Source organism: Aythya ferina (genome assembly GCF_964211825.1).
Source record: "Aythya ferina genome assembly, chromosome: Z".
Lineage (NCBI taxonomy): Eukaryota > Metazoa > Chordata > Aves > Anseriformes > Anatidae > Aythya > Aythya ferina.
In genome coordinates, this window is record NC_140299.1 from 81728987 (window position 1) to 81756556 (window position 27570).

The 27570-nt window shown below is 38.2% G+C and overlaps 1 protein-coding gene and 1 long non-coding RNA gene across 2 annotated transcripts in view; both read left to right on the forward strand.

The window, feature by feature from the left end:
* The window catches only part of ADGRV1 (adhesion G protein-coupled receptor V1), a 298863-nt gene that overhangs the window by 213055 nt on the left and 58238 nt on the right, over positions 1-27570 (forward strand). Inside the window, exon 92 of the mRNA XM_084504535.1 lies at positions 6445-6623. Within this exon, the coding sequence (XP_084360661.1) occupies positions 6445-6623 (179 nt within the window). The remainder of the gene's footprint in view (positions 1-6444; positions 6624-27570) is intronic.
* On the forward strand, positions 18675-21055 carry LOC311427279. Its single transcript, XR_014687281.1, has 2 exons — positions 18675-18953; positions 20766-21055. It is a non-coding gene; the product is annotated as an uncharacterized lncRNA (long non-coding RNA).

Genomic DNA, 27570 nt, shown 5'->3' on the forward strand with positions numbered 1-27570 from the left:
TAGTAAGTTGGACCTATTCATATTCATTTTTGTAGTCCAGATCTTTCATTTTCTAGATTCCAGGACAACTTCCTTACTTTTTTGTCCTGATCTATGTATTTTCTGCATGTTGCTAGATGTAGCTAGATGCTTAAACATTATTATATCTTAATAATGGTTGCAATAACAAAACACATAGCACAGTATTCTAATTCTTCCTCCATTTTTAGCTCCTTCTAAGCTTACATTTGATATCACTGTTCATGCTACCCACACAGTTACTGCCAACATGCTTGCCAAAATGCAGGAACAGAAAGGACCTCAGAGGCAGAAGGAAAGAAAGGTCTGTCTGCAGAGGCAGAACAAAGGGCACATCAAATTGTCCTTGTCACAAGGTTGTCTGAGTGTTCCTTTTGTATTGAATTGTCTTGATTCCTGGATTTTATCTATGGATTTCATAGAATCATAGAATCAAAGAGTGAGTTTGGTTGGAAGGGACCTTAAAGGTCATCTAATGCCGACCCCCCTGCAATGGGCAGGGATGTCACCCACCAGACCAAGTTTCTCAGGATCCCATTCAACCTGGTCTTGAACAGCTCCAGGGATGGGGCAGCCACAGCTTCTCTGGGCAGCCTGGGCCTGGGCCTCACCGCCCTCTGAGTTAAAAATTTCCTTGTAACTTCTAATCTACATGTAAATCTCCCCTGTTTTACTTTTAAACCATTCCCCCTTGTCCTATCATTATCTGCTCAAACCCTCTTCAGGTACTTGAAGGTCTCGGTGATGTCTCCCTGAAGCGTTCTCTTCTTCAGCCTGAAGAGATCCAGGTATCTCAGACTTTATTCACAGAAGAGGTGCTCCAGCCCTCTGATCAACTTTGTGGTCTTTCTCTGGACCTGCTCCAACAGCCCCACACCTGTCTTGTGCTGGGAGCCCCAGACCTGGATGCAGTACTCCAGGTGAGACCAGGGCAGAGCAGAGGGGTGCAGTCACCTCCCTCGTCATGCTGGCCACTCCTCTGTTGATGCAGCCCAGGATGCAGTTGGCCTTCTGGGCTGCAAGCACACACTGCTGGCTCATGTTAAGGTTTTTGTCCACCAGAACCCCCAAGTCCTTATCTGCAGGGCTGTATCTCAGTGATTTCTTCTCCCAGTCTGCACTCCTGTCTGGGATTGCCCTGACCCAGGTGCAGCACCTTGCACTTGGACTTGTTGAGCCTCATTAGGTTCACATGGTCCCACTTCTCAAGCTTGTCCAGGTCCCTTTGGATGTCAACCCACATCAGCCAGTTCCATTTTATGACCAAAGACAGTTTCTGTAGGTTGTATGATGTTAATGACATTACTCAGTCTTTCAAGGATGAGGCAGTCTTGACTGCAGAAGGAAAGGTAAGCAAGGTGTAAAATACACTTAGTGTCCACAGCATGAATTTAACCTGAAATATTTGCCTCGTACTAATGCTGAAATTCAGAAGACTTGCTTCTTACAAATGTCTCCACATACAAATGGATGATGCTACAGCATAAGCCTGTATGTTCAAATTCAGTCTGTGCTTTTATCTTAGGGGGACAAATTAAGGGTGCCTTTCAGTGTGCTGTTGTTCTTGTGACAATCATTTTTCAGGAAACATGACTCTCAGCATTTTCTAACTTGTTAAAAAAAAAAAAAAAAAGAGTGCAATAATGGTAAAAACTGTCTTTTGAGGAGAGAATGAAATTTATGTAGTCTTCAGCTGTGATTTCTGACACAGAGAAAGATTATGGTAAAAGGCAGACTCTGTTCTGTTTTGATCCATTGTAAAAGTGGAGTAAGCAGAGAAAGTGGCAATTCAATAAGCAAAGTAAACTGGAGTGAATGTCATGAGCTTGATATCACCCATACCTGAATAGAATCCTTGTCCTTTGTGGATTTTTAATGGCAACATATGGTAACCTAAAGGTGTTGTTTGTTTGCTTTTTTATATATAAGTTTGTTGCAGACTTGTACAACAAGTACTTATTTTACAATAAGTTTAATTTTTTTTGGAGTATGATTAATGGGCTGCTTAACAGCTTACAAAAAGGAATTACACAAAAACATGCAGCCACTCTTAAAATTAAAGCTGTGGCTATTCATAAAAAGAAGGATGTAGGGAAATAGAAGCTTTCCCATTGAGCTGGGAAAACTTATTTAAAATCTTGCAGCTAATGTTTACCTGAAATCCACAGGTATCACTAAAGATAAATGAACAAACAAAGAAATAAAAAGCGTTCGAGTTTCAGGAAGGTGATTTCAATTGATTACCTCATTCAAAAAGAAAAAAAGGTTCACTGACCTTAGTATTGTTTTGTTAGAGTGCTATTTGAATATGTATTTGTTTTGTATCCTACATCAGGACAATAACAACTTGTACGTTTGTTCTCCCACCTGAGCAGCCGAGAAGTGGACTGTACATTTTATTCTTCTGTAGGACTGGTTATTGTTGCAGCATGGCAACAGGAAAGGATTTGCTAAAATTAGCACCGGTATTTGTATTTCATTGGTTCAATTTTGGAACTTCAAAAGGTTGAAGACAAGAACTTACAATTATCAAGATAGAAATCACTGCACAGGAAACAGCAAACAAACCCAAACTCCCTTACATCTTTGCTGGAGTACTAGCATTAACGTGTTTTCTGTGACAAATGAGGTGAGACAGGTAAATACGACTAAACAAACATGGAGCAAGGACATTAAGTATGGTTTCTTAGAAAGCAATCTGAGTTGCATGGCTGAGAACAATGCTCTCCGGGTAGTCAGAAATAGCAGAACCAACAATCCCGGAGCATAATGGCATAGATCGGTTGAAGGATTCGCTGTCTGGAAACACTCAGTGTGAAGCACAGCCTAGTCACAATTACAGAGACATGTAATTTGAGCATTTCTTCACTCATGTTTCATGTTTCACTGCACAGCTAACATCCATTCATTTCTTTTGAGAATAGGGATGTTTGTTAGAAGAAGGTGACAAATAAAATCTTGAATTCAAGTTCTCAATTCCATGTAAAAGTAAAAAAAATGCATTGTAAGAGAACAGCTAGTACGTAGGAAAAATATTTTCACAAATTTTGTGTGGATATTTTTCCCCAAATTTTCATCTGTTCAATATTTTATTCCTATGAATGTCCTATGAATAGGATTTATATTTATTTATTTGTTTATTTATTTATTTATTTTTTCTGTGCTATGTTGCACAGGAAAGTTACAATTATTCAGTAGGTTTTTTCCTGTGTTCTTTCAAGGAAAACAAAATTTGCCTTTGTTCACATGGCACCAGTCACCAAATGACAAAAACATATGTCATAATAATTACTATATTATTAATATCACTGCATACACCAGGCATACAAAATGTCAGTCTTTAGGGAAGCATTCAAAAATGTTTACTAAACTAACGATTTTTTTTTGAAAACAAGTTGTTAGCAAATGTAATGTGCTTTATGATTCATGATAGAAAGTATTGTATGCTCATGCTATATAAATCACAGAAAAACCCCTATAATAAAAATTGACTGCTGAGACTTCCATAAGCAATCCACAAAGCAGTAATTAAGTACTTGATTGTAAAAATTCAGCCAGCCTGAACGACGTGTTAGACAAACTGTTGGCTGAGGGAAACCTGCAAAATTTCACAAACAAATATTTGTTTTTCTTTGCAATTTTCTTGTCTCTGAATATGGGAATCACCTATCCTAGCAATAGACAGCTGCAAGTTAAGAACATAAATCAACATTATTATATGAAATTCCTGTGTAGTCAGTAGAGAGGTATGAGTATGATTGGGTAAGGATCACTGGGTGCCTGAAGAAGTCTGTCCTCTCTGCTCTGAATATTAAGAGACCCTCGAGGCACAACTTTGAATTAGATGCACTTTAGCTAGAAAAAGGTAAAAGTAATCCTTTATTTATCACATATAGAAGGCTAAGAAATAATTTTATAACAAACACAGCTGTAGCTGGTACAGCTTGTAGCTTAAATAGGTTTGAGGTAGAGGGGGTGAAGAAATGTTTTGCAAAACATTCTGATCATGGATGGCTTGGTTCTTTATTAGAAAAAAGTAACATGCAAATATGCATAACCAAAAACATACCACATTGGAAAATGTTTCTTCTATTAACTTCTTATGACAAAAGCAAAAATCCAAGTAAAACTCTGAATATTTAGTTCTGCTTGAGTGGTTTCCATACTTATACGACCAGTTATTTCAAGAGATGTTAGCTATTCCACTTTTTTCATTTTGATTCATACATGTTTTTAAGTTCTTGTTTATGCTGCTTGATGAGGAGTTAATCATAAGAAGATGCAGAATATTGTAAAGATGCATATGAGTTTACATTCATTCATTCATTCATTCATTCATTCATTATTTATTTATTTATTTTCCCTCAGACTTTAATACTAATAGTGCACAGAATCACAGAACCACAAAAGTTGCAGGAGTATCTTAAAATTCACCTGCTCATGCAGTCAGCTAAAGCAGGTTGACCAGGACCGTGTCCAGGAAGCTTTTGAGTATCTCCAGAGAAGTAGACTCCACAATATTTCTAGGCAACTTGGGCAACTCTTTGACCACCATCACACAGTAAAAAAAGTATTTTCTTGTATTCACATGGAATTTCATGTACGCGAACTTGTGCTCATTGCCTGTTGTCCTGCCACCAGGCACCACTGAGAAGAGTTTGGTTCCTTCTTCATCACTTTCTCCCTTCAGGTATTTATAGACGTTGATGAGATTCCCCTGAGCCTCTTCTTTTCTGGTCACAGAGTCACAGAATCACAGAACTGTAGGGGTTGGAAGGGACCTCGAAAGATCATCGGGTCAAACCCCCCTGCCAAAGCAGGTTCCTCAGAGCAGGCTGCCCAGGTAGGCATCCAGACAGGCCTGGAATATCTCCAGAGGAGGAGACTCCACAACCACTGTATGCAGCCTGTCCCAGTGCTCTGTCACCCTCACCATGAAGAAGTTCTTTCGCATGTCAGTGCAGAACTTACTGTGCTCTAACTTGCAGCCATTGCCCCTTGTCCTATCACCACAAACCACTGAGAAGGGGTTGGCTACATCCTTCTGTCCCCCACCCCTCAGATATTTATATACATTGAGGAGATCCCTTCTCAGTCTTCTTTTCTCCAGGCTGAACAGACCCAGGTCTCTCAGCCTTTCCTCACAGGGAAGATGCTCCAGGCCCCGTATCATCTTTGTAGCCCTCTGCTGGGCTCTTTCCAGGAAATCCCTGTCTTTCTTATACCGGGGAGCCCAGAACTGGACACAGTACTCCAGGTGAGGCCTGACCATGGCAGAGTAGAGGGGGAGAGCAGTCCTAGCTCTCTCAGCCTCTCCTCATAGGAGAGGTGCTCCTTTCCAGTTCTTTGACCATCGTGGTGGATGCCTGTTGGACTCTCTCCAGTACTTCCAGGTCTATCTTGTACTGGGAGCCCAGATCTGGACCCAGCACTCCAGATGTGGCCTTTTCTCATTATTCTCCCCTTCCTATTCATTTACACAACCAGTCTATCCAAATCTGTATATATTGTTGCTCAAGAAACTCTGTCTTCCTCAGCCCAATCAGACTAGTCGACTATTTCATGTTCAGAGCAGCAAGAAACACAAGAAGGCTTTCTCTTTCATCTTGGGTAGAGAAGAACAGAAACAGTGATTCAAGGAGATAAAAACTTGTGAGTTTATTCTAATGAAACTGCTATCATTCTCCTTCAGAAAAGTAGAATGGAACAAAACCAGCATATCACGTGGGCAGAAATAAACTTCATTAGCTATCAGATCAACTATTTTTGGTCTCAGCATAATTGCGTGCACAAAGACTTTGTGTCTTTGTGTCTGGCTAATAATTCTGTTGTCTGATCAGGGCCTGTGACGTGAATGCCTCCACTGCTGTGTTACATTAAAATTTTGGTTGCAATGGTATTCCTACATTCATACCATACATAGAAATTTTGAAGGAGGCTAGTGCTTTTCCTACAAAAATTCATATACAACTGAAAAATAGCATTAAAAACTTTTAATACAGATCAGATTTAGCAATATTATATCACAGCATAGAAATCCAAGAAGGTTACACAGCAAAAGTAGTGTTACTATTAAAAAAATAGTAAAAATAGTGTTACTATAGTGTAACTAATAGTGTAATAGTGTATAGTGTAACTAATGGTTACACAACAAAAATAGTGTTTTCTTCTAGAGTGTCCCTTCCTCTCTTATAGTCTAATTGCAAGTGTAACAATTACATAATTAAGCATACTTTTTTATAATCAGTCTCAGTTACTTAGAAGAAGAAAATGAAAGTGAAATATGTTGAAAAATGTTTATGTTGGGACATATATTGGGCATATGCTGGGACAGAAGTACACTGTATGACATTCAGAATGATTTAGTCTTTGGGATAGCTAATCATGCACTAAGTCTACTGATTACTATTCTGCATTATTTTTCAGGCTGTTAATTTCTGGTACGTCCTGGTGATGAACGATGAACACACAGAGAGGCGCTATCTGCTTTACTTCCTTTTGAGCTGGGGGCTTCCAGCTTTTATTGTCATCCTGCTTTTGATTATTCTGAGAGGAATCTATCATCACAGCACAGCCCAGATTTATGGCCTGGTCTACAGTGATCTGTAAGTTTCCCTTCAAATATCCATGAACTACCTATAGCACTTTTTTGGTTATTTGTAATTTGCTTGCACGTAGACATGTCACCTGTGCTGCACCTTCCATACAATTCCAGTTTCTCCACAGTTTCATCCTGAGCATTGTGGAGCCAGCTTGGGCTCGTCTGCCTTGTTGGTAAATTATTTATTATTTTCTGAGATGATGCAGTTCCAGGGTGAAGGATAGAGATAGCCACTGCTGCAGAAATGAGCAGAAGAGTGTGTTCTTTTTCCATTTCATTTCTGTGTTTTAAAAAGCAAAAACAAACGCAAAGAAACCTTCAACCCTCTTGACTTAGATTATTAAAAATGTTCTCTGCTAAGCAATGTTACTATATTAACATGTCAGATATATTTCCTGAAGTGTTTCTCTTGGAATATTGAACATGTTCTATTCCAAACTGTTCTCAACCTAAACATCGCTGTAATGCCAATAATTAATACAACATTTCAGTGCTATATATAACCACAGAAAACTGTGCTAATTAACAAAATGCATCTTCATAGAACTTGAGACATTTAAGTGGAAAGATACATAGATAAACATCTATGTTATTTTTTATCCTCTCTACCTCTTTTACCATGGCGCCTTTTCTGGCAAAGTTAATCTATGATAATAGCTATTCTAGGATATGAGGCTATTATGCTTGCTTACTTTGTGCCTTAATTACATGCTCCTTGTGCAGCAGAAAAGTAAACACACAGCTTCTATTTAAATTAATATAAGAACATACAACTTCTTTTTATGAGCACTTCTTATGGGTGTGCTTGCAGAGCAGGCCCAAAACAGGAGAACATCCATCTGTCTTCCATAAAGGAGTAGGATACCGTGTGCATCATTCCATTACAACAGAGAAAAATTCAATGCACTCTTTTTTTTTTTTTTTTTTTTTTTTTTTTTTTTTTTTTTCTCCTGGAGAAAGGGAATTACTGTGTTTACTGTGAGTAGATATTTGAATTCAGTATATTTGTGTTTGTATGTGCATTTATAAATGCTACCTGCATTGACGTATTTGTACAAGTGCTTATCCCTGCAAGATATCCCTGACCTATATCAGGCAAGGTTTGCTGCCACATTAAGAGACACCAGCTCTCGACCTGGGAGAGTATCCAAGGTCCACAACAGCAAACCATTTCTAATGTTCATGCTACATGAGTGATTGCTGCATCAACTATGTACCATGCAATATGTGCAGATGTGTCTCCACAGAACATGGTGAACAATATAGTATTATACATTTCTCCATGGTAAAATGTTTCTCTGTATGTCGTAAACACAAGAAATGTGTTTAATCAAGTCTTCTGATTGCAATCAGACAGTGGGCTAATGGTATCGTTATGCAGTGAAACACAGTTTTACATTTTTTTGTTTTGTTTTGTTTTGTTTTGTTTTGTTTTGTCTCAGGATTTTTAGGAAAAATCCTTAGTTGTGATAAAAATATTAACTAGTGGAAAATTACTAATTCCAACTCACACTCCCAAATTAAATCTAAAACTCTTCCTGCATCCTTTTAGAGTGGGCAAATGCCAGAAATCATGCTAAGCTAAGTGAGTGTGCAGTTCATTCCAGCTCAGTCATTATGAACACTGTAAGGAGATAACTGCAAGGATTTTCATAAATAGCATCAGTGCTAAATCCTAACTTGAAGAGCACTCGAAAACTTTCTCATGATTATACAAAGAGGACTTTCAAAGCAAGAATACAGGAAAGAGGATTGAACTACACCACTTAGTTTGTTTTCTCTGAACCAGAATGTAGTAGTGGAAAAAGTAACTAAGAGATTTCCAAAGTCAAGGTCATTGCAAAATAACTTCAGAATCAGCCTGAGAATAATGGTTTGAGATATAAAATAAGTTTGAGAATAATGGTTTGCTACTAAGATTCTCATTTCACATAAGAGTTGGAAGACAGGTTAAAGTAATAAAAGTGCTGAAGCCTGTTTTTGTAGCTCTCCCTGTGATCACTCCTTCAGGAAACTCATTTTTGCATTACAGTGGCGTCTGACTGTTTTGTTCCTAACCAGAATGCCATGGGCACAATTAATAGCTGAAATTAAAAGCTGAAACTTATGCTGAAAGAACCTTTTTATATGCTTGCACTGAATAAAAAGATTTGAGCTGTGTTAGATTTTGTACTTCAAAAGAAGTGTTACTCTTTAGATATGACAAATTTTACACAAAATATACATTTTGTACAACATCTTGTAATGCCCATAACATGTTACTGTGTAAAACCAACAGTCTGTCATCATGATAACAGTAGTATAGAGACAGTGATTATCTTCATAATTGCCTGAGTTTATATGTGGTATGAACACTGCAGTCTTTGGCATTACAAGAAATGTTAGGGTACTGGTAAATTTTTCCATATCACGATTCACCAAGTAGCATGATGTTTTTGGACAGTATTTCAGTGATGCATGAAAAAAGGGCTCTTGTATTCCTCCTTTTGCTAATTATCCTGTTGCTCATCTGTTACCATATCATTGCCATTTTGCAAGGGTTTACCTAGAGCAGAGTCTGCAGTGCAGACCAATATTGTGGACACCAAGATCTTCCCTGCTCAGCTTCTGGTACCTGGAGTCCATGATTTTGCCCCAACTCTTCCTTGTCCCACTCCAAAGGTGCTGGCAGTCGAAGATGTCTGTCCAGCAGTGCTCTCCCGCCAATGCACTGGAAGGAGGTTTGTGCTCTGAGACAGAATCACAGAATCACAGAATTTCTAGTTTGGAAGAGACCTCAAGATCATCGAGTCCAACCTCTGACCTAACACTAACAGTCCCCACTAAGCCATATCCCTAAGAGCTGAGCAGTTCCAGGTTACAGGCTGCTTCTGTGTGGTGTAAGTGAACACAATACATTTTGTATTTGTACATGGGATTGAAGAATCACAGCAAAATTGCTCAGGAAATAGTTGGCAAAAATTAAGAATTGGTTGTGAAATTATGGAGAGGTGAAAGGCAATTTGAGTAGGACTGAAGAGGTTGCTGATGAGAGGGATATTGACATAAGTCAAATGAAATGAAATTGCTCTGGACTGAGATGGCTGCTTGCCTCAAGTGGGTTTGAATGGTGGGAAAGCAATCTATCTGCATATCTGTAATGCAAAATAGGGAGATTCTAGGAATTTTTGATGCAATACCTTTACTAAGGAAAGTAGTAAGATTTGGTCCCTTCAAAAGAAATATGCATTGGTTCTCATGTCTTTTTTTAGAAAGAATAACAAGTTATTTCACAGCTGGGTGTCTATAACTGCCCCTTTGCATAACTTCTTTGTGTAATAACCATTTGCTTAATGACATCATTGCACTTCAAATTCTCTGTGTGCAGCTGACTTGTCTTTGAACACAAGAGAAACGTGGGAGACGGGGCCTACATATGCATTTACCATCTATCCTGTTTTTTACTTTTAAAGTTCTCATTGAAGGCTTGCATCATGGTTTCTCAACATTTGGAAATGAAATCTCTAATGTAGAATTTCAAGTATATTGTCTTCTTTGGTCTCTAGTAACCGTATTCTAAAAATATATCAATGCTTAAGAATTGCTTTGATGGCTGAGACATTAATGTTTTTTGGTGATAAGAGGCAGATTATTGAGAAAGATGTCAGATCATTTCATCTGGCTAGTAACTGAAATTGGAATTAAGCTCTGAATTAGGTGGTTTAATACCTCTTAAAAAAAGTTCATCATTCTTCTATATCTTTGAGTCTTTATGTTGTACATGTAATTTTTCAATCCCTGCTTGAATTTTCTGCAATCTCTGTCTAAAATATTTTCCAATGACATAAATATCCACTTAGGTACACACTGTTCTAAAAAGTATTTCCTCTTGCCATTTCTTATTACATTGGAGTTCACTGTGACTTTGTGTTATGACACAAGGACAGAACTCAAGTCCCAAATAACCTTTTCTATTCCATTAAAAAAAATATTTTTCTCATTTGCCACTTGATTTTAAAGGTTAAAAACCAAAACCAAAATCTTTTTCTGCACTGGGATCTTTAATGCCCTTACACCTTCATCACCCTTCTTTCAAATATATTTTTTTTTCTTATGAAATAAGAAAAACCCAAATCAGTAGAAATGTGTAATTCCCTGTTAAGTAAGGAATTGGGAGCAGATGAAATAATAAATCATTTTGTTGCTTTATACCATTGTCCTGTCAGACAGCTATCTTTTCTGAAGTGTATGCACACAGATGCTACACTTGGGCTGCCAATGCGTGTGTAAATTCCTCCTCTGTCTATAGTTTGGCTTTATGAATTTAAAAAAAAATGAATAAATTCAAAGCAAAACAGAAGTCAAACTGTTCCTCTCATGCCTGTTTTCCCCTAGGAATCTGTACCTAGGTGTGTGCTATCCACACCTATGTCCCTGACGAGCGAGTTCCCTCTCAATATCCAGATGAGTTCACAAAAAGTTCAACTTTAAGTCAAATTCCAAAGCTCAGTGTGAAACGTCAGAAAGCTCAAAATTTGCTGTTGTCCTGGTACATGCTGCTAGCTCGTCATGGCCTTATTTCTAGAACAGCTTTTAGCTAATGTTCGCAAGACAGGCTTAATTTTAACAACACGTTTAATCTGAGTAGTTTATTTCTAATAGCCCTCATAAAGTACAAAGACACAGTTCACCTGGTATGGTGGGAAACATATGGAAGCAAATTGGAATTATAGACATAGGCAGAACGTGCAATGGAAAGGCAGAGAAAGAAATCTGAAGAATTATGTAAAATCTAGCTCCCAATTTCATCCCAGTGTCACTGGTCGTTACTCTGAAGAAAAATGTCAGTCGTATTTGCTTTGTATGTGTCTTTGATTGCTTCACAGGGGATTTACCAGTTCTGGAAACAATGCAGGTACAGTTATAAAACCTCAAACTGACAAATGACTTGAGGCTAGCAACAACTTGGTCATCTTTTATGTAGGAAGCTGGGTTTGGGTTCATGATACCTTATAGCTCTGTTACGCTTTAAAAAAAAAAAAAAAAAAAAAAAAAACAGGAAAAGGACTTCTGATATGGGCATACTACCAATATGATGGCTTTCTGTTCTCTCATATAACCCTGAAACTTTAATTGTCTACACTGCAGAGACATACAAATTTCAACCCCCTTTGAAGTCAGTGGAACCTCACACGTTTATAGGGCTCTGTCTTAACTCAAGTTTTTTTGAGAACAGAGGCCAGAATTACTTAATTATCTGTATCAGTTTTTGTTTGCAGATCAGTGTAAATGTTAATTATGTCACATTCATTGGACTTGTTCCCAAGAAATTTTCCAGAGGTATAACATGCTAGAAAAATATGCACCACTTTTAAGTTGGCAAGAATCACAGGTTAGTGGAGTTTGAACTTTTGATGCACTTGGGTGGTTAAAGGTCTTACCTACAATAACATTAAAATATGTTTTCATAAATGGAAGAATTACTCTTGTGCATAAGTGTGTTGCAGCTCTAAGGTTTGAATCTGACCAAACCTTCTGCTTAAAACTCCTCCAAGGCCTGTTTTTATGACAGTATAAACTAAAACAAGTAGCACTTGAAATGGAGAAAATTGGAAGTGATTAGATATGATAGAATAGAAATTTAAAATATTGCAAACAAATATCGCCCTGCCCATGTCCTTGTGGAAACTGGTCGAGCTGGTTTCCAAGCACACTTTTAGTCAAGCTTTAGTCTATCTTTTTGTCTTGAAGCAAACTGTATAGTTTCCTTTGTTTCCCTGTTTCCCAAGATGTGTTTTTGTTTGTTTGTTTGTTTGTTTGTTTCTTGTTTTCAGTCGTTTCTGACATTTGGGTGCCTGTTCGTTGCACTCTTATGAGCTCTTTTCCCTCTGCCAATCCCTTCAGTTTCTGGACTTGTCTCCCTTTTTTTTGTTTGTTTGTTTGTTTGTTTTTTTCATGATCTATATTTCAAGGCAAGAATGAGCTCCCCTTTACATCGGGAGCTTCCACCTAATTCATTCATTTTCCTCTTTAAAATCTTTAAAATTATAGAAGCAACTTGTATTTGGTTTCAGTGATAGCAATGATAGCATAGATAGAATAGGACTGGGCAGAATTTTTTCCAGCAAGGTCACTAAATCTGTGTCTGCGACCACATACAGGGACGGGGGAACACGAGGCTACAGAGAACTGGAAATTATGAACTTTTTTTCTGTGACTAAGAGAGTAACTCTTCCTGTTACTCACACTGCTGTTTCTCTGAATCAAGATTTTGACTGAGGCACAGGGTACGTAATAATGTCTAGGAGCCACAGCCAGCATTGTTTGGAAAAGATACTTCACTAAAAATGAGCTCCAGCACCGGACGTATGTGTCCTCCTGCAGGAATGGGTCATGGGCACTTTGTTATCTTCAGGGCAGGAGTCAAACCTGAACTTCAAACAAGACGAGCGGCACAGTTGCTTTCTGCATGCTCAGTTCTTTGGATGAGTCATGCTGTTGGGTTGAAGCCCAAATGTGATAAAACAGACGCCTAAAGACAACCAATGTTCTGAGGTATTGTCTTAATTATTGGTTTGTTTAACATCGATATGTAAAGCACTGGACAGTGCACAAAAGCACTGTACATTTATTTCCAGAGACACTCTCACGTGGTAAAGCACTTCGTTAGGGAGCATAGTGAAGGCTTGAAAGAAGCACAAAGCTATGAATGATTATGCCCTGCTTGTAAATGTGGTGTTATGGAAAATGCATAGAAGTTGCAAGTGGTGAGAAATATTTACTTAAAAGTATTGCCAAGGCTGGAAGCTTGAGTGGCAAGGTCCATCAAAGATTTATTTAGTTTTAACTCATAGGGATAGGTGGAGGAGTGAGGGGCAGTCAAGGCTCAGGCCTCAACTTGAACAAAAAAGTTAGATTTAATAGCTCGTAATGCCTTGTGTTAGTACCTATCCATTGAGGTTCACTTGTTTTGATGCTGTTTTAAGGATAAAATCTTCCTGAAGCACCTTTCCAGACGCTCCTCTTTGTGGAGTTTTCTCCCAAAGGCTGCAGCCCCCAGAGCTGCCTGCACTTAACAAGAAAGACCCCGTAAACATTAATTATTTGTTATGGATGAAGTCATACCTTCTCTCTAACCTAACGCATGCCAGGCTGGTGCACGGTTGTTTAACCCAGGCAGCCAAAGGGCTGGAAGCCTTGCTGAGCCTCACCAAGGTGCATTCATTACCCTTGCATTGCTGGCACGCGGCCTGGGCACAGGTCTCTGGCTTAGCAGCTGTTCCCTGAAACGGAGCTCTGCTTTCTTAATCCCAGGCACTAGTGCCACTCCCAGTAAAAGGAATTTTTTAGCTTGAGTGAGTTAATTCCTGGCCAAGTATTTAGATGAAGTCTCTTTTATTATTGCTTCAAAAGCGCTGAATGCAGTCCTCATTCTTAAGAACAAAATGTTTGAAACACAAGACTTTTACTCGCAGGAATAAGGCAACAGCTAGGAGAAGAATTCAGTGTTTGCAGCTGAACTGTTAGAAGTGCTAAAAGAGGTTTGTATGATGAATGGATGTGTAATTCCCAACCCCAGTGCCTGTTCATTGTTTGATATTCCATACAGACTTGTAAGTGTCTCCCTGCATGGTCCTCTCCCTCCAGGTCATGCATCCTGCTATCCCACCAACTTCTGTTTCCTCCTCCTTTCTGCCCAGTTCACTGGAACAACATCCAGGATCTTTTGCAAACCTCTACTGCTAGAGCTCAGCGCAGAACGGTGCTTTGGCATCCAGATGTGAAGCCAAACGCTGCGTGAGCTACTCAGCTGAAGCAGTGAGGCAAAAAACATGTATATTTCACTGGCTGGGATCTCACCGTTCACTGTTTGCCCTTCTCGGCAGGGTAAATTAGACCATACTGAGCTGTGTGCTACTGTATGAGAAATATGAGAAATGTTTCTAATGAACCAGAGCTGCTGGGTTTATGTCTTCATTGCAGCACGACAGAGACATTCCCATATACATATAATATTATATATAAAATTACCTACTTGCGTGACCTACAGAAACAGTTAAAAAAGAAAGAATTCTATCCTTTTTGTGCACTTCTGTTTTATTTTATTTACCCCCACCCTTCATTATTTCCAATGAAGCTGCCTAGGGTGCAGCCAACTGCTATGGATTATCTAAAAATAATTCATAAATGCACTGTCTTTAATTACCTTTTTATTTATCTCTCATTACAAGCATATGTTTTTGGTGGAGGAAGATAGTTTGGGGGGAGGGGGAGTGCAAGGGGCTGAGTGCTTTTTATATCTTGGCAAATATTTACTGTTAATGTTAAGCAAATGTTAGCACATCGGAAAGAAGGGTAATTGCAGTGTTGTGCTTTTAAAGCCCTACAATACAGGAGGAATTGCGGACAATTTTAGCAATGGAATTTTGAAAAGAGAGTAGAAAGAAATATTTGTTACTTCTTGGTGGCAAAATTCTCGACCACTGTTAAGAGTCTGACAAATCAACATAATTTTAGAGGATTGTGAGGAGAGGTTGCTGCAGGGGAAAGCTGCACCCACAAGTGGCTGTGGGGCCTGATCCTTCACACAGCACTTTTTTACCTGAGCAAAACTCCAGAGACTTCTCTGAAGCCTGCGTACACTATGACGAAGGTAACACAGAGTGGTCGCAGGATGAAGGCTTGTATCCCTGCTGCTGATGACAGCCTTTAAAAGCTTGATCTTTCTTTTCAGGTTGTGTGAGAAATGAACAATATAGTCCCTCCTACTTTATGGTCTTTAGTTAGCAGGATACCGCCTACTGCTACTAAAAAAGCTTGTTCTTGGTTTATCTGATTTTCCAACAGTTTAGAAAACCCTTCATCTGATAGGCTAGAATACAACAGGAAATGCTAAAAAAAGCAATTCTGAGATCAATACCAGCATCTGGCTGGGACTACTTCATTGACACTGACATGTTTTTTATAATAAGTAAATACATCTAGCCTCTTCTGTTTGATCTTCCTGAAAGCATTAGAGAAAATCAGTGTTTTTCTTGAACTTTACCACAGCACCATTCTGCAGCAGCAGGCCAATTTTGTGCTCACATTTTACTTGCTCGAAGTGCATGGGCATGGACTGTACTTGGTGCACTGAGATGTAATTTGGGAAGGCAAACTCTTGCTTGTGCTAGGCAGCAGCACCAGTAAATGTATCTCACCAGACTGTGCTCGGTAATACCTGAGAAAAAGGAAAACAGCGATAGGAGATTGACTTGCATTAACAGTATTAAGTTGAATCACCAGTATGGCTTATACAGGGTCAGTATCTAACAGAGAGCCTTCAAAAGGAATGCTTGTAATACTTGCTTATCCGGGCATTTGTTATGTTACAGCCCACAAAGAACTTTGTGTGGGGTGGTGGTGGAACAAAACATGCAGATATATATGTATAAACAAAAAGTACATACTAAGTAGTATTGTGAAGAGGAAAAAAAGCACAATGGCATATTTTATTTATTTATTTTTTGTTATGCTTCCTGCCAAGGGGCAGTGCTGTGAGCACAAGACTCATGCATGTTTGGCAGTTTGCACATGCTAACATCTCCTTTTTCAGGGAGACTTACATGAAAAGGCTTGCTTTAAAGAACGAACAGAAAAAGGAATTAGGAATGTCTGCCCTAAAAGGTAGTACCAGGAAAACACTTTCTTGATTGTGAAAAACTGTATAAAATAGCAAAAATAGCAAAAAAAAAAAGTAACCTTATTTGTAGTTCATTATTTTAAAGGCATTGATAATGAGTGATACAAATGGCAAACAAGATTTAGATATAAGCAGGAGCAAGATAGCAAAATCAGTCATGGAAATCCTTACATAATTTTTAAAAAACGATACTCTAAAAAAAAAAATCAAGCAGGTTTCTACCAGTTTATTTTCCTGACCAAGTTCTGAGGGCTACAAGACTTACAGGACTTCTGGGAAAACCTGCTGGGACTCTCCAGAGCTTCCAGTGCCGTGGAAGTCTTGACTGTATTAACTCAGTGCTTGTGCCAGATCCCTGCTGCTGCTGCTGCTTCTTTGGTAATTGGTGCTTCCTGAGGATTTGCTTCCAAAGGAAAAATGAAAAAAAGAATAAAGAAAGAAAACACCTAGGTATAAAGTTGTTCAGAAACATTACTCTAAGAAAGTGGTATAATGAGATGGCTGAAACACAGTGGGCCATGTTCTAAAGCAGCAGTGACTTATATTTTGTGTTCTCATTGTAGAAAAACATTTCTCAGGCACTTTGTTTTTCCCTCTTTCCCAGCTGTTTAGCTCTACAGTAATAGCAGCAGTAGAGAAAAACAAGAAAGTGTTTTTTTCTTTATTATGCAATAGGTCTGGTTTATGGACAAGGCTGTTGCACACACTGAGTCAAGCTGAGTCTTCTGAAAGTCCTCTTTTTGCTGTTTCAAAACAGCATCTTGGCACTTCTTCATTCTTTGTTCATGGTGGACTGGATTTTCCCCACTGTTTCCAGTGGTTCATAGTACATAGTGGCTCTGTACCTCCATTAATGAATATGGTGCTACTTATGAAATAATGAATTTTTATATGTGAGTAAAGGTGATAATCATACCACTGTTTAGTTTCTAGCAGCAATTCTCACTGATGTAGAGTTGTCTTTTAAAAAATTGTTGGGATAGGCTGTCCAAATGTAAACATCAAAGAGCAAGTGTTGGCTTAATTCCTAGGCAGTGTAAGATCCTCTTCTTTCTGAGCTTATGTTTCTTAACTGAACTAATCTCATTTTTCATATCCTTTTTTCCCTCCCCTTTCTCCTATTCCTCTCACTCTCCTCTTCCTGTTCTGTACAGAGAAAGAAAATAAAAAAAATAAAACTAAGCAATGCTGAAAGTTTGACTGCCACATTATCATTCTATAAAAACTGGAAAAACTGTTATTAAATGTTTTTCACTTTCCTTGAAACTTGAATTCAGTAAAAGAATTAGTTTTACCTGTGTTGAATGACCTGTGACACAAAATGGCATGGGCCTGCCTCTGAACTAATCTGCGTGAGATATAAACTGATTTAAAGCCATCAGACACAAATGCAACACTGATTTGAGTTCACACCAAACAATGTCCACAACAGCATGGGCACTAAGAGATCCCTGAGGTCCCTTTCCCCATCACTCTGATTAGGTTATGAAACCAAGTAGGTTCAAAAGGAGGTAAGTCTAGCTGTGCTGTGCTTTGGGCAGTAGCATTTGGTTACAGAAGTCTCAAAATATAGTTGTGCACGTGGGTCACATTTTACAGCTGTGCTGGATGCTTTGGGGCAGCTTTTATGGTTCATCTGGGATTTGCTTGCCTTGACCCATAAGCAGATGGCATTTGGGAGAACTGTGTGTCCCAGAAAAAAAAAAATTCCTTTTGAGGAAGAATGATTAAACAAAAGCAAAAGTAAAATCCTTCTGTAATCTTCAAGCTGCAGCTACAGTGAAAGCACACACCTCTTTTATTATTTTCAACAATAATTCTGTAGGTCTCTGCAACCCTTCTCAGTCAACTGCTTTCCCAAAAGTAATAGGGTGAGAAGTGTTCTGCCCCTGATGTCAGTTCTTTCTGCCCATTCCTTAGGTAGCTAGGGTAGATTGAGCCAGGAACCTGATGTTTTGACATCAAGATGCATGCAGTTGTCACCTTTGGCCTTACGGATCGAGACGACATCCCAATGTGGCACATGAAGCGCCTTGTGGAGCAGCTCTGTGTGTGTTTGCAAGTTCAGGAGCACCTCACAAAGCCCCAGCCACAATGCTGCACCAGGCAGCTCTGCCCCGTGGCGCTGCTCCTGTCTCAGCCCCTATCTGCTGCTCCTGCTGGGCAGAGGCAGGTGCAGGGCCGCGATAAGGGGCGCTGACTCGCCGCTCTGCAGGCTCACAAATTTATATTTTCAGACTATTTGTGAGGAAACCAACTGGTACTTCCTCCCCAGCAGCAATGTCGCGAGTTTCCGTTCCGCTCCGTGTCCTGCACATGCTGTACTGAGAGCTGCATGTCTATTTACAAAGCAGGAAAGAGAAAACCTCCCTGAAAACCCTAAACAAACAGTGCTCTACATATTGCAAAAATGCCTATTAATAACAGAGCAAATTGATCCAAAACTTCAGGGCTGGAGTTTCACTGCCTGCATGGTTTGTAGGTCTGAACTGACAATTCATTTATTTTTTAAAAATCACCAGTATCAGGAAAAGCTTGTGGTTCGCTTATCAGGAAGAACACATATTTATATAAGTGCTTAGCAGTAACAGTACTGACATGGTCTTATAGTACAAGCTCAACAGAAACTGTATTGTTTAAGTGAAAATGAGAGATGGCACTTTGTAACTGCTGGTGAGTTTTGTTAAGTTTTTAAGTTGTTTTATCTTGCAGTTTTTTTTAGCTTTCCTAAACAGCTTGCACCAATGTTAAAAAGCCCACTTGCTTTTAGCAAATTTACTTTTTAAACTACAGAAAGGTCTTTTTCTTTTTTTTTCCCCACAGCTAGAAGCAACAGGAACTGACATTTAAATAGCTTCAGATACATATCATGCAGAGAGAAGTGTAATATTTACAATTGTTATGTCTGTCATCTGAAACTTCACACATCCTTTGTGTGAAGATTATTCTCTGAGGCTGGAATCTACTAATAATAGAGAACATCTTGCTTTGTAAAATGGACCTCCAGCAGAGCACTAGTTTTTTAAAAACTTCTGATCACTTCATCAGGAACACTCCGATTTCTGATACCTGATATCTGATACCTGAGATGGGATATAATGCTTGGGTTTAGGACCCAAACCTTCCAGCTGGCTGCGCTGTTTTATGGGAAGAAATAGGCAAAATGGTTCTAGGGAAAGGTTACAGACATTTAAAAATCACTTTAAAATCTTACACTGCCTAGTTATAAATTTCTGTCAAATTTCCAATTTTTTTCCAATAAAACCAGTATTAAATCTATTTTAGTATACTGCACTGCAACTCAGTGTAAGAAAATGAGTTTAAAACTTGTTACAGCCTACGTGACTTGTCCAACATGGGTTAATCACACAGTGCGTTTGCAGGTCACTCAAAAAAGGCAGCAGGGATTTTCCAAAGAACAGAGGAGAGCTGGTCAACCACAACCTGTAAAGTCAGTGTCAGCAGGATGTGGGCTCTGTCAGGCCTCTTGGAAAGCTGCAGCCAACACCCTTTGACTCAGTTACAAGGCAGTCCTACTTTCACCTTAGCATGAGGCCATTTATTGGAGTTACCTTGCACAAATACCATCAGGTGGCTCTCTGCTGGTTATTTTGAGCTACTCTCTTGCTGCAGAACAAACAAACAAACAAACAAACAAATAATCTGTTTCCTGAGAGGAACCTCGTGTTAAGAGAAACCCATGCTTATTGGAGAGTCATCAAAATATGGAAGCCATGCTGCATTGCAATCAGCCTCCACGGCTTGAACAATCTCTCTGGGCTGCCAGCTGTAATTTAGAATACCCCAAGGCTGCCGTAGTTTATGCTGACTGGTGTGAAATTGCTCTTCCCTGCTCAGTCCTGTAGAAAAATCAGCCTATTTGGAGGGAAGCTCCTTACTCAGTACGTCCCTGTGAAGATGTGCAAAGCACTGAATCATGAAAAGGGACGGAGTCTGTCTTCCTGAGTCATGATACACCTCAGTTTGCCTTCCCATGTTTGATTTACCCAAACCGCGTGATTTTTTCTTTTAAAAATTGTTGTGGGGTCAAGGTTTTTATGAATAACGAGCTGCTTGAAATGCAGAGTGCATCTAACCATTAATGCTCAACTTCAGTACAGCTGCCACAACCTTCTGAATCCTTATTTTTCACAAAGCATCCATAGTCATGTGTAGCAACGTGAGAATACAGATGTTTATTTTTAATCAAATCATGTTTTTACACTTTTTGGTGGGGGGGGTATAGCATGTAGCAAAGCAATGTAATTATTATGATCATCATCATCGTCATTATCATCATCATTATATATTTTTTAATGAATGGAAAATGTTGCTTCCTTTTAATTAAGGTCATTATGCAGCTGCAGTACGTTATTTTATTATTATTATTATTGTTATTATTATTATTGTTATTATTATTATTATTATTGTTGTTGTTGTTGTTGTTGTTGTTGTTTTTGTTTTTGTTTTTGTTTCTCTTTATAGTGGCTGGAGTTGCCTGTTTCATACAGAGATGCTCAGACACTACTCTCAGTTTCTGAATTAGCAGAAACATAAGGATTCGCTTTGGCTTGTTTGGAAATTATGACATCCATAATTGCAAAAAGTCTAGTTTATTTTTAGACCTTGATTTATGTATGCTCTTATTTGAATTACTTAAATATGATGATCAGTGTATGAATGCAGTGTAACAAAACAGTGTTTCAATATACTTTATTAGCTGTTTTTAATTTGCTATGTTATTTAATGAAAGCTGTAATAAAACTCTAAGGAGATGTATTCTTCTAATTGTCATTGCATGTCCTCTAGAAGTTTATCTTTTTACTAGAAGCCAAGACAAAGAAAAAATAAAAATACTGGTTTATCATTTTTAAAACCAACTTGATATATTCTAAAGGAATGTGATCTCTCCAGCTGTTACTTCCTACCATTGCCTAAAATTAGTGATTATGCTAGGCTACCTAGAGTCGGGTCTCCTGCTTGTCACTTCTGAAAATGTTTTAAATTATAAAGAGACACCTCAAAATCGAAATATTCAGGCTAAATAAAAGAGGTGCAACCTAGTTCAGAGGTTGAATGACGCAGACTGGTTCTTACGTATCGCTGTTAGAAAGCTCTTCCCCAGACAAAACTACACAGCATTTTTTCCTCTGTCTGCTCTCGTCTCTGCAAAGAATCTTTGTGGCATTAAAATGAGTTGCTCTGGGGGTGTTTTTTGTTTGTTTTTTCAAATTCAAAGAACCCAAAATAACCAGAGCTGCACTGACAGCAACCAGAGGGGTGTTCCTGTAACACCATATGGAGTGCGAGTGGTGGGTCCTCATAGGTGGCATTTGGGCATGTTTGAGAGCACCAAGGCCTGGAGTAGAGTTAAATTATTGATAGACCGTAGAGAATGGAGGGAGCCAAGCCCACTGCAGTGTCATCATTAACGACTTTTGGGACCTGGGGACTCAGTCTGCCTCTGCCTGGACATTGCCTGGAAAATGTCTTGGAGTGGTGCAAACCAGAGGTGGGCATTTGGGACAGTCAGAGGCTCTATGACAGAACAGCCATCCCGAGATCTTCATTTGCGAGCCTCATCTCCTCCCCCTAAGTCAGTGCTGCATGAGGATGGGAATTCTACCTAGATCGTAGTTTTCTTTTTTCAGCTACCCAAACGTACCGTGCTCTGACCAATATTGGAGTACTTTGGTTGGAAAATGTCATTTCAAGCTGTACTTGAATTTAAGTGCATCCACAGAGATTAAGAGGCCTGATTATCTATGCTCTATTCTGACAGCTGGACTTTTAAATTGTGCTTCTTGACCTGGCACTGACATCTTCAGAAGTCTTGTAAAAATTATTTTTCTTCACTAAGTTTTCTTTCTACTCTGCAAATTGGAAATTGTAATCTTTATAGTCCGTGCTTAATACATAATAAGTTTAGGTAATAGAAGCATTACATAATGCTATTGTTTGGATGCGGTTTTATTACTCAGATCACACCTGAAATTTATGGTTGCTTTCAGAAGGCTTAGGAAAAAATTGTAATGCTTGGGTTGGTTCCATGCCTATTGTATTGTGATGCACGTTGCCCTTTGCAAAAGAAAAAAAATATCTATGCTGATGGGTTGTTTTAAAATTCTGTTTTTATATGTATGTGTTATGCATATCTTTTGAGAGGCATCATCTAACAAGTAGAAGGATGCAAGGCAATAAAACTGCAGTTGTTGGTAGGCATTATTTTGCATTCTGCATAGCAGAGTAAGCGCTGGCTTATTAGGCTGCAGCTGTATGGTCTCACCTTGGGCATCTGAAGGATTACTTTTCTAAGAACTTTTATTAGTCAGTTTGAATTGTGTGATATTTTAGCAGATTATGGATAGAAGTAAGGTTCGGTAATGATCAGAGGCACTGACTGGCAAGTACCCAGGAAATACTACATAGGATGATAAATACCAAATCAGATGGGCTTGACTCTGTGGATTGGTTATGAAATGTTTAGCAAGTGTTCACTGGAACAGAAAACCTTATCTACATTGGAACTGAACCTCAGGGGCTTTCTTGGGAAAGAACAGATCATGCACAGAAATAAGAGCTGCCCAACATCTTTCATTGAAACAGATTTGTTTTTTTTTTTTTTTTTGTGTGTGTGTGTTTGTTCTTTCCAACCATTAATTTCTGGGAATGGAAGTACCTTGCTAATTAGTGTCTGGATCCTCTTTTAAGATCAGAAAATGAGAACCTAGCCCTGATCCTTCTGTAATACCCCTAAAAATAGCTAGTCCTTTCTCCTGTTACTACCATGACATCCTTCAGCCACTTCTTTTTTTTTTTTGCATTAAGTGTCTATTATGATTAGTTTTGCATGTTTTAAATGAGAATATGAACCACAGAAGTGTACAAAAGAGTTGTTGGAGGGCGCTGGAGGTGTTTACCCCCCTGCTCTGAGTGGTGAGACATGTTTCTACACTATTCCTGACAGATGTTTGTCCAGTCTCTTTTAGACAGCCTCCAGAGAGAAACAATGTACTGTACTCACTCCTTCACAGTTCTTGCCTTAGGAAGCTTTTTTCTCACATCTAGATCTGAGTGGTTTAAGTCCCTCAGTTTGGCTTTTGCAGCACAGAAAATATGTTACAACATGGAGAAGATGTTATTCTTTTGCTGTTTGCCTACTTGTAGATTGCCAATACATGAACAAAACAAAAAAATACATATATATTTTTCATCTTTCTGACTGGCATACATTTATAAGACCTCTTGTAGCCCTCGTTGCTCTCCTGTGAACTTTCTTCATTCTGTTCATGTTTTTTTCAAATGTGCCAAAACCAGATACAGCCTGCCACCGAAGTCTTTGTAATGCTGACTAGATCATAACATTACTTCATCTGTGTTGCAGCAAAAACTGCTGTTATACATCCAAGTATGGTATTCTTTTTAACAGCATGAAGTTACGACTCATCTTCTCCTTAATGTGATTGCACAGTGATTACCAGATTGTTTTCTGCAGAATTACAAACTAGATGGTGAATGTGGCAGGTGTATAGTAGGTTTTCCAAATTTACTTTCCTTGTGTAAGTAAAATTACATTTCACTGTGTAATTCAAATGCTGTCAAAAGTTTCCAAGTACATTTACAAGACAAATCTGTAAACTCATGAAAGAATGAACTCAACTTTGATGTAGTTTTGTTCCAGAAAACCAACTTGATTTTTGCTTTTTAGTTCTTCCTGAGTTGAATGTTCATTATGTCTCGTATTTGTTTAGTTACGTCTGTTCAACAGACTTATACATAGCTTAGATCATGTCGTTGCCCTGACTTTTGCCACAACCTCATCTCAAATTTTCTATTCCAAGATATACTGAAACAAGCATCAACAGTCTGTGTTCTCAGGTAAATTTTTTTAGAATCCTTGGATGAAATTTATCAATAAATCACGACTCTAAAATGTTTTTCAAATATTGTTCAACATCTTCCTTGACTATTAATGGAATGGAAAATATTACATTCACCTCATATCATACAAGCCTGGGATAAGGAGTTTCCATTCAGATTTACCACAGCACACAGCTGGGAAAGAAGTCCACTGAATGTTCGTTATAATTTAGGGTGGTATTGACTTCTGAGATCTGTCCTGAAAAAGTAGCATGGTATTCAGCAGGGACATGTGGAAGGAATTGCATCTTGCCAAGAATAATTGGCCATGCAAAAATCGGATGGGAATAATTGGCTGTTTACCAGTTCTGCACGAAGACATCTCATACTCATTGTGGATGATAAACCGAGTGTGTGTCAACATCAATGATAAAACGAGTATGTGTCAGCATTTTGTGCTATGGCACAACACACAGGCATAGTGCAGGCCTATATATAAAGCAACTTAGTCTTAAGGGCACATAAAGTCCTTCTGCTTTAGCCATTCACTGAGATGAAATGCTGTCACGGTTTTGGGCCTTGCAGTTTAAGAAACACATGAGTGAAGTTGAGCAATCGACAAGATTGACAAAGGTCTTAAATATAAAGTGCACTCAATCAAATTGAAAGACCTAGGGCTGTTTAGTTAAAGAAGATTTGGAGGAGCAGTGGGGATAGCCAACAGTTTACAAGCAGATAAAGAAGTGTTGAAGCAAACGAGGGAAAAATCTGTTTCTCAAAACCGTGCTGGCTAGGCCAAGAAGTAATGAGCATAAGCTGCAGCAAGAAAGGGTTGAGCTAAACATGGGGAAATGGTCTCTAGAGGTGAGTACTGTGATCACTGGAAACAGCTTTCTTGGAGCGGTTGCATATTCTATATTGGGTTGGATAGACTGCAGGGCGTGGTATGGAGAAAAACATTTTTATGGAGAGAAAAGATCTGTAGTTCTCAGCTACAGTACAATTGCCTTTAGTAAAACATTCACATGTACAATGAGTTGTATTTGATGGTAGTTCAGCAACATTTTGAAGTTCTCTCTCATGTTAAACCTTCCTGTGGCTGCATCCATAATGCCATCACAGGCAAATGCCATAAGGCTAGATAACAGGCAAATGCTATAAGGCTAGATAACAGGGTGTCCTCTGTAATACATTCAGTTGTTTTTGGCTGGGTCACAAATTTCATATCCATGTAGCAAAGTTTAAAAACAAAACAAAACAAACAAAAAGAAATAAAATTGAATTTTACTACAAAGGCAAACAGAAGGCACATCAGAGTGGACCACTCTTTAAATTTTCCACTGGATTTTAATAAGTGCAGCCCATGTTTTCAGGCTGTTGTGGGGTCAGTTGTTACTGTATCTGGAAGTGGGATGAAGACTGGGGGGTCTGAACCTGTGACCTTTTGGCACTGCTTTCAGGCTAAGGGAAGTAAAATGGCACAGCATTACGTGGGCGCTTAATGCTTTGGTTTTGCACCTCACTGCCAACAAATGTAAAGGTATTTGATTTAATATTTGATGCAATTTGGAAATTACAAAGCAGGCAGAAAGCTGGAAGAAGGGACCAGAGAGAGCAACATAAACTCCTTTGTGCATTACACTGGGTGCAAACATGAGTTTGTCAGCTGAAATTGCAAATGAACATTCAGAAGAGAACTGGTTTTGCTGATAATTCTAAGGTGCAGTGCAAGAGATCAGGTCTTCTCACAGGGTTATGCTTAACAAACTTGCTGAAATTAAAAGCATAGAGCTTTCATGTATTAAAAAATTATAATGCTTGCAAAAGATGCTTCATTATCAAGCTGCTAAGCTGCCCAGAACATCAGAAGCAGATAATAAATATAATTATCAAAAATGAGTTCATAAAAGAAAGACTGTTTTAGGTTTTGCTGTATTCTTTAACTACAGATTAGACACAATTTGCTGCAAATACTTTGTCATATTATCAATATTTTAGCTAGTAATTATCTGCAAAAAATGTTTCCATTCTCTGGCCTACTCTATACTTAATAGAAAATTGATGAGCATGTTCATAGAATGATGAAGTGCCATTTCAAAGATAACATAGCCTTCTTCCACAACAAAGCCAAGATCCCAGTGAATAGAATTGTCAAATCAGAAAGACAAGTTGCTTTTTGAGAAAGCCTGGCATGTATGAGTATCTATAAATGCATGTATATTGTAATCCTACTTGTCTTTTTTTCATTTTTTTTAGCATTGTTTCATGCACTTTGTGAAGAATGTGCTGAGTGAGCATGAACGAATAAATAATTTAAACTCTGACTTTAATTGTTTTTCTTCTTCTTCTTTTTTTTTTTTTTTTTCAAATAAAAGTGCAAATTCATGTGTCTGACTTTTGCCTTTTACCTTCCTCCTATAACATGAGCAATAGGAGCAAACTCACCTGGAGACACAACTCTCTGTTCTCTGTGACAGGCTACCCACTAACCAGTTGTGGCTAAAAGGCAAGGAGAAGCTTAAGTGTTGTTGAGTTTCATGCTCAGGATTCTTTAATAATAATAATAATAATAATAATAATAATAATAATAATAATAATAATAATAATAATTTTAAAAGCAACAACAATAATAATATAGGTCTAGCTCCAGAGAGAAACTCATGTGACAAGTAAAATTCAGACAGTTAGATGTCTGTTGATAAAAGTTAAAGAGTTTAAAGCTGCACTTGAAGGAGGTTGTCCTTAGAATTCAAAACATGGCAAAACATGAATGAAACTGTCTTCAATGCATTGAAATATTTTAAAACTTCCTTGCTTAAAAAGGAACAATGTATGTCAGAACTTTTATTGAATACCTTTCTCAAATGTTTTTAAAACTCCTTATTAACTTAACAATTTAGTTGTTGGTTGTTTTTTTTTTTTTTCATTTTTAATATAAATTATGTAATTATGCTTGCAAATAGTTCCACTATACATCATGTTAATTGTATTTTCTTTTTCCATTAAAATATTCAGAGAAATAAAAGAGGTCCTCTTAAATTTTGTGTAGCTGGCATCCCTTTCATTATATTAGCAAATGTTATGGTTTAAGATACTACAGAAAACTTCACAAAGGCACTTACAGGGTCAAGTAAACATACTTTGCCCCATTGAGAAGAGTGCAAGCCTAAGAATCCATTTTTATAGATTAAAAGAAAAAAAAAAAAAAACAAACAAAAAAGGTAAAGCTCTGATTCTTACTGGCCAATAATCAAGGTTATTTTAATGAATAGATTGATTTAAATGTGTACAATTCTTTGAGATATTGTCCTTTCCAAAAGTAAGATATTGTCTTTTGGTTTGTGTGGCCCCTTATTTGAAAGTATCAGTTTAGCTTTAACATACATCTGTGGTAAGAGACAAAAAAATCTTATATTATTAAAGCTGTTTC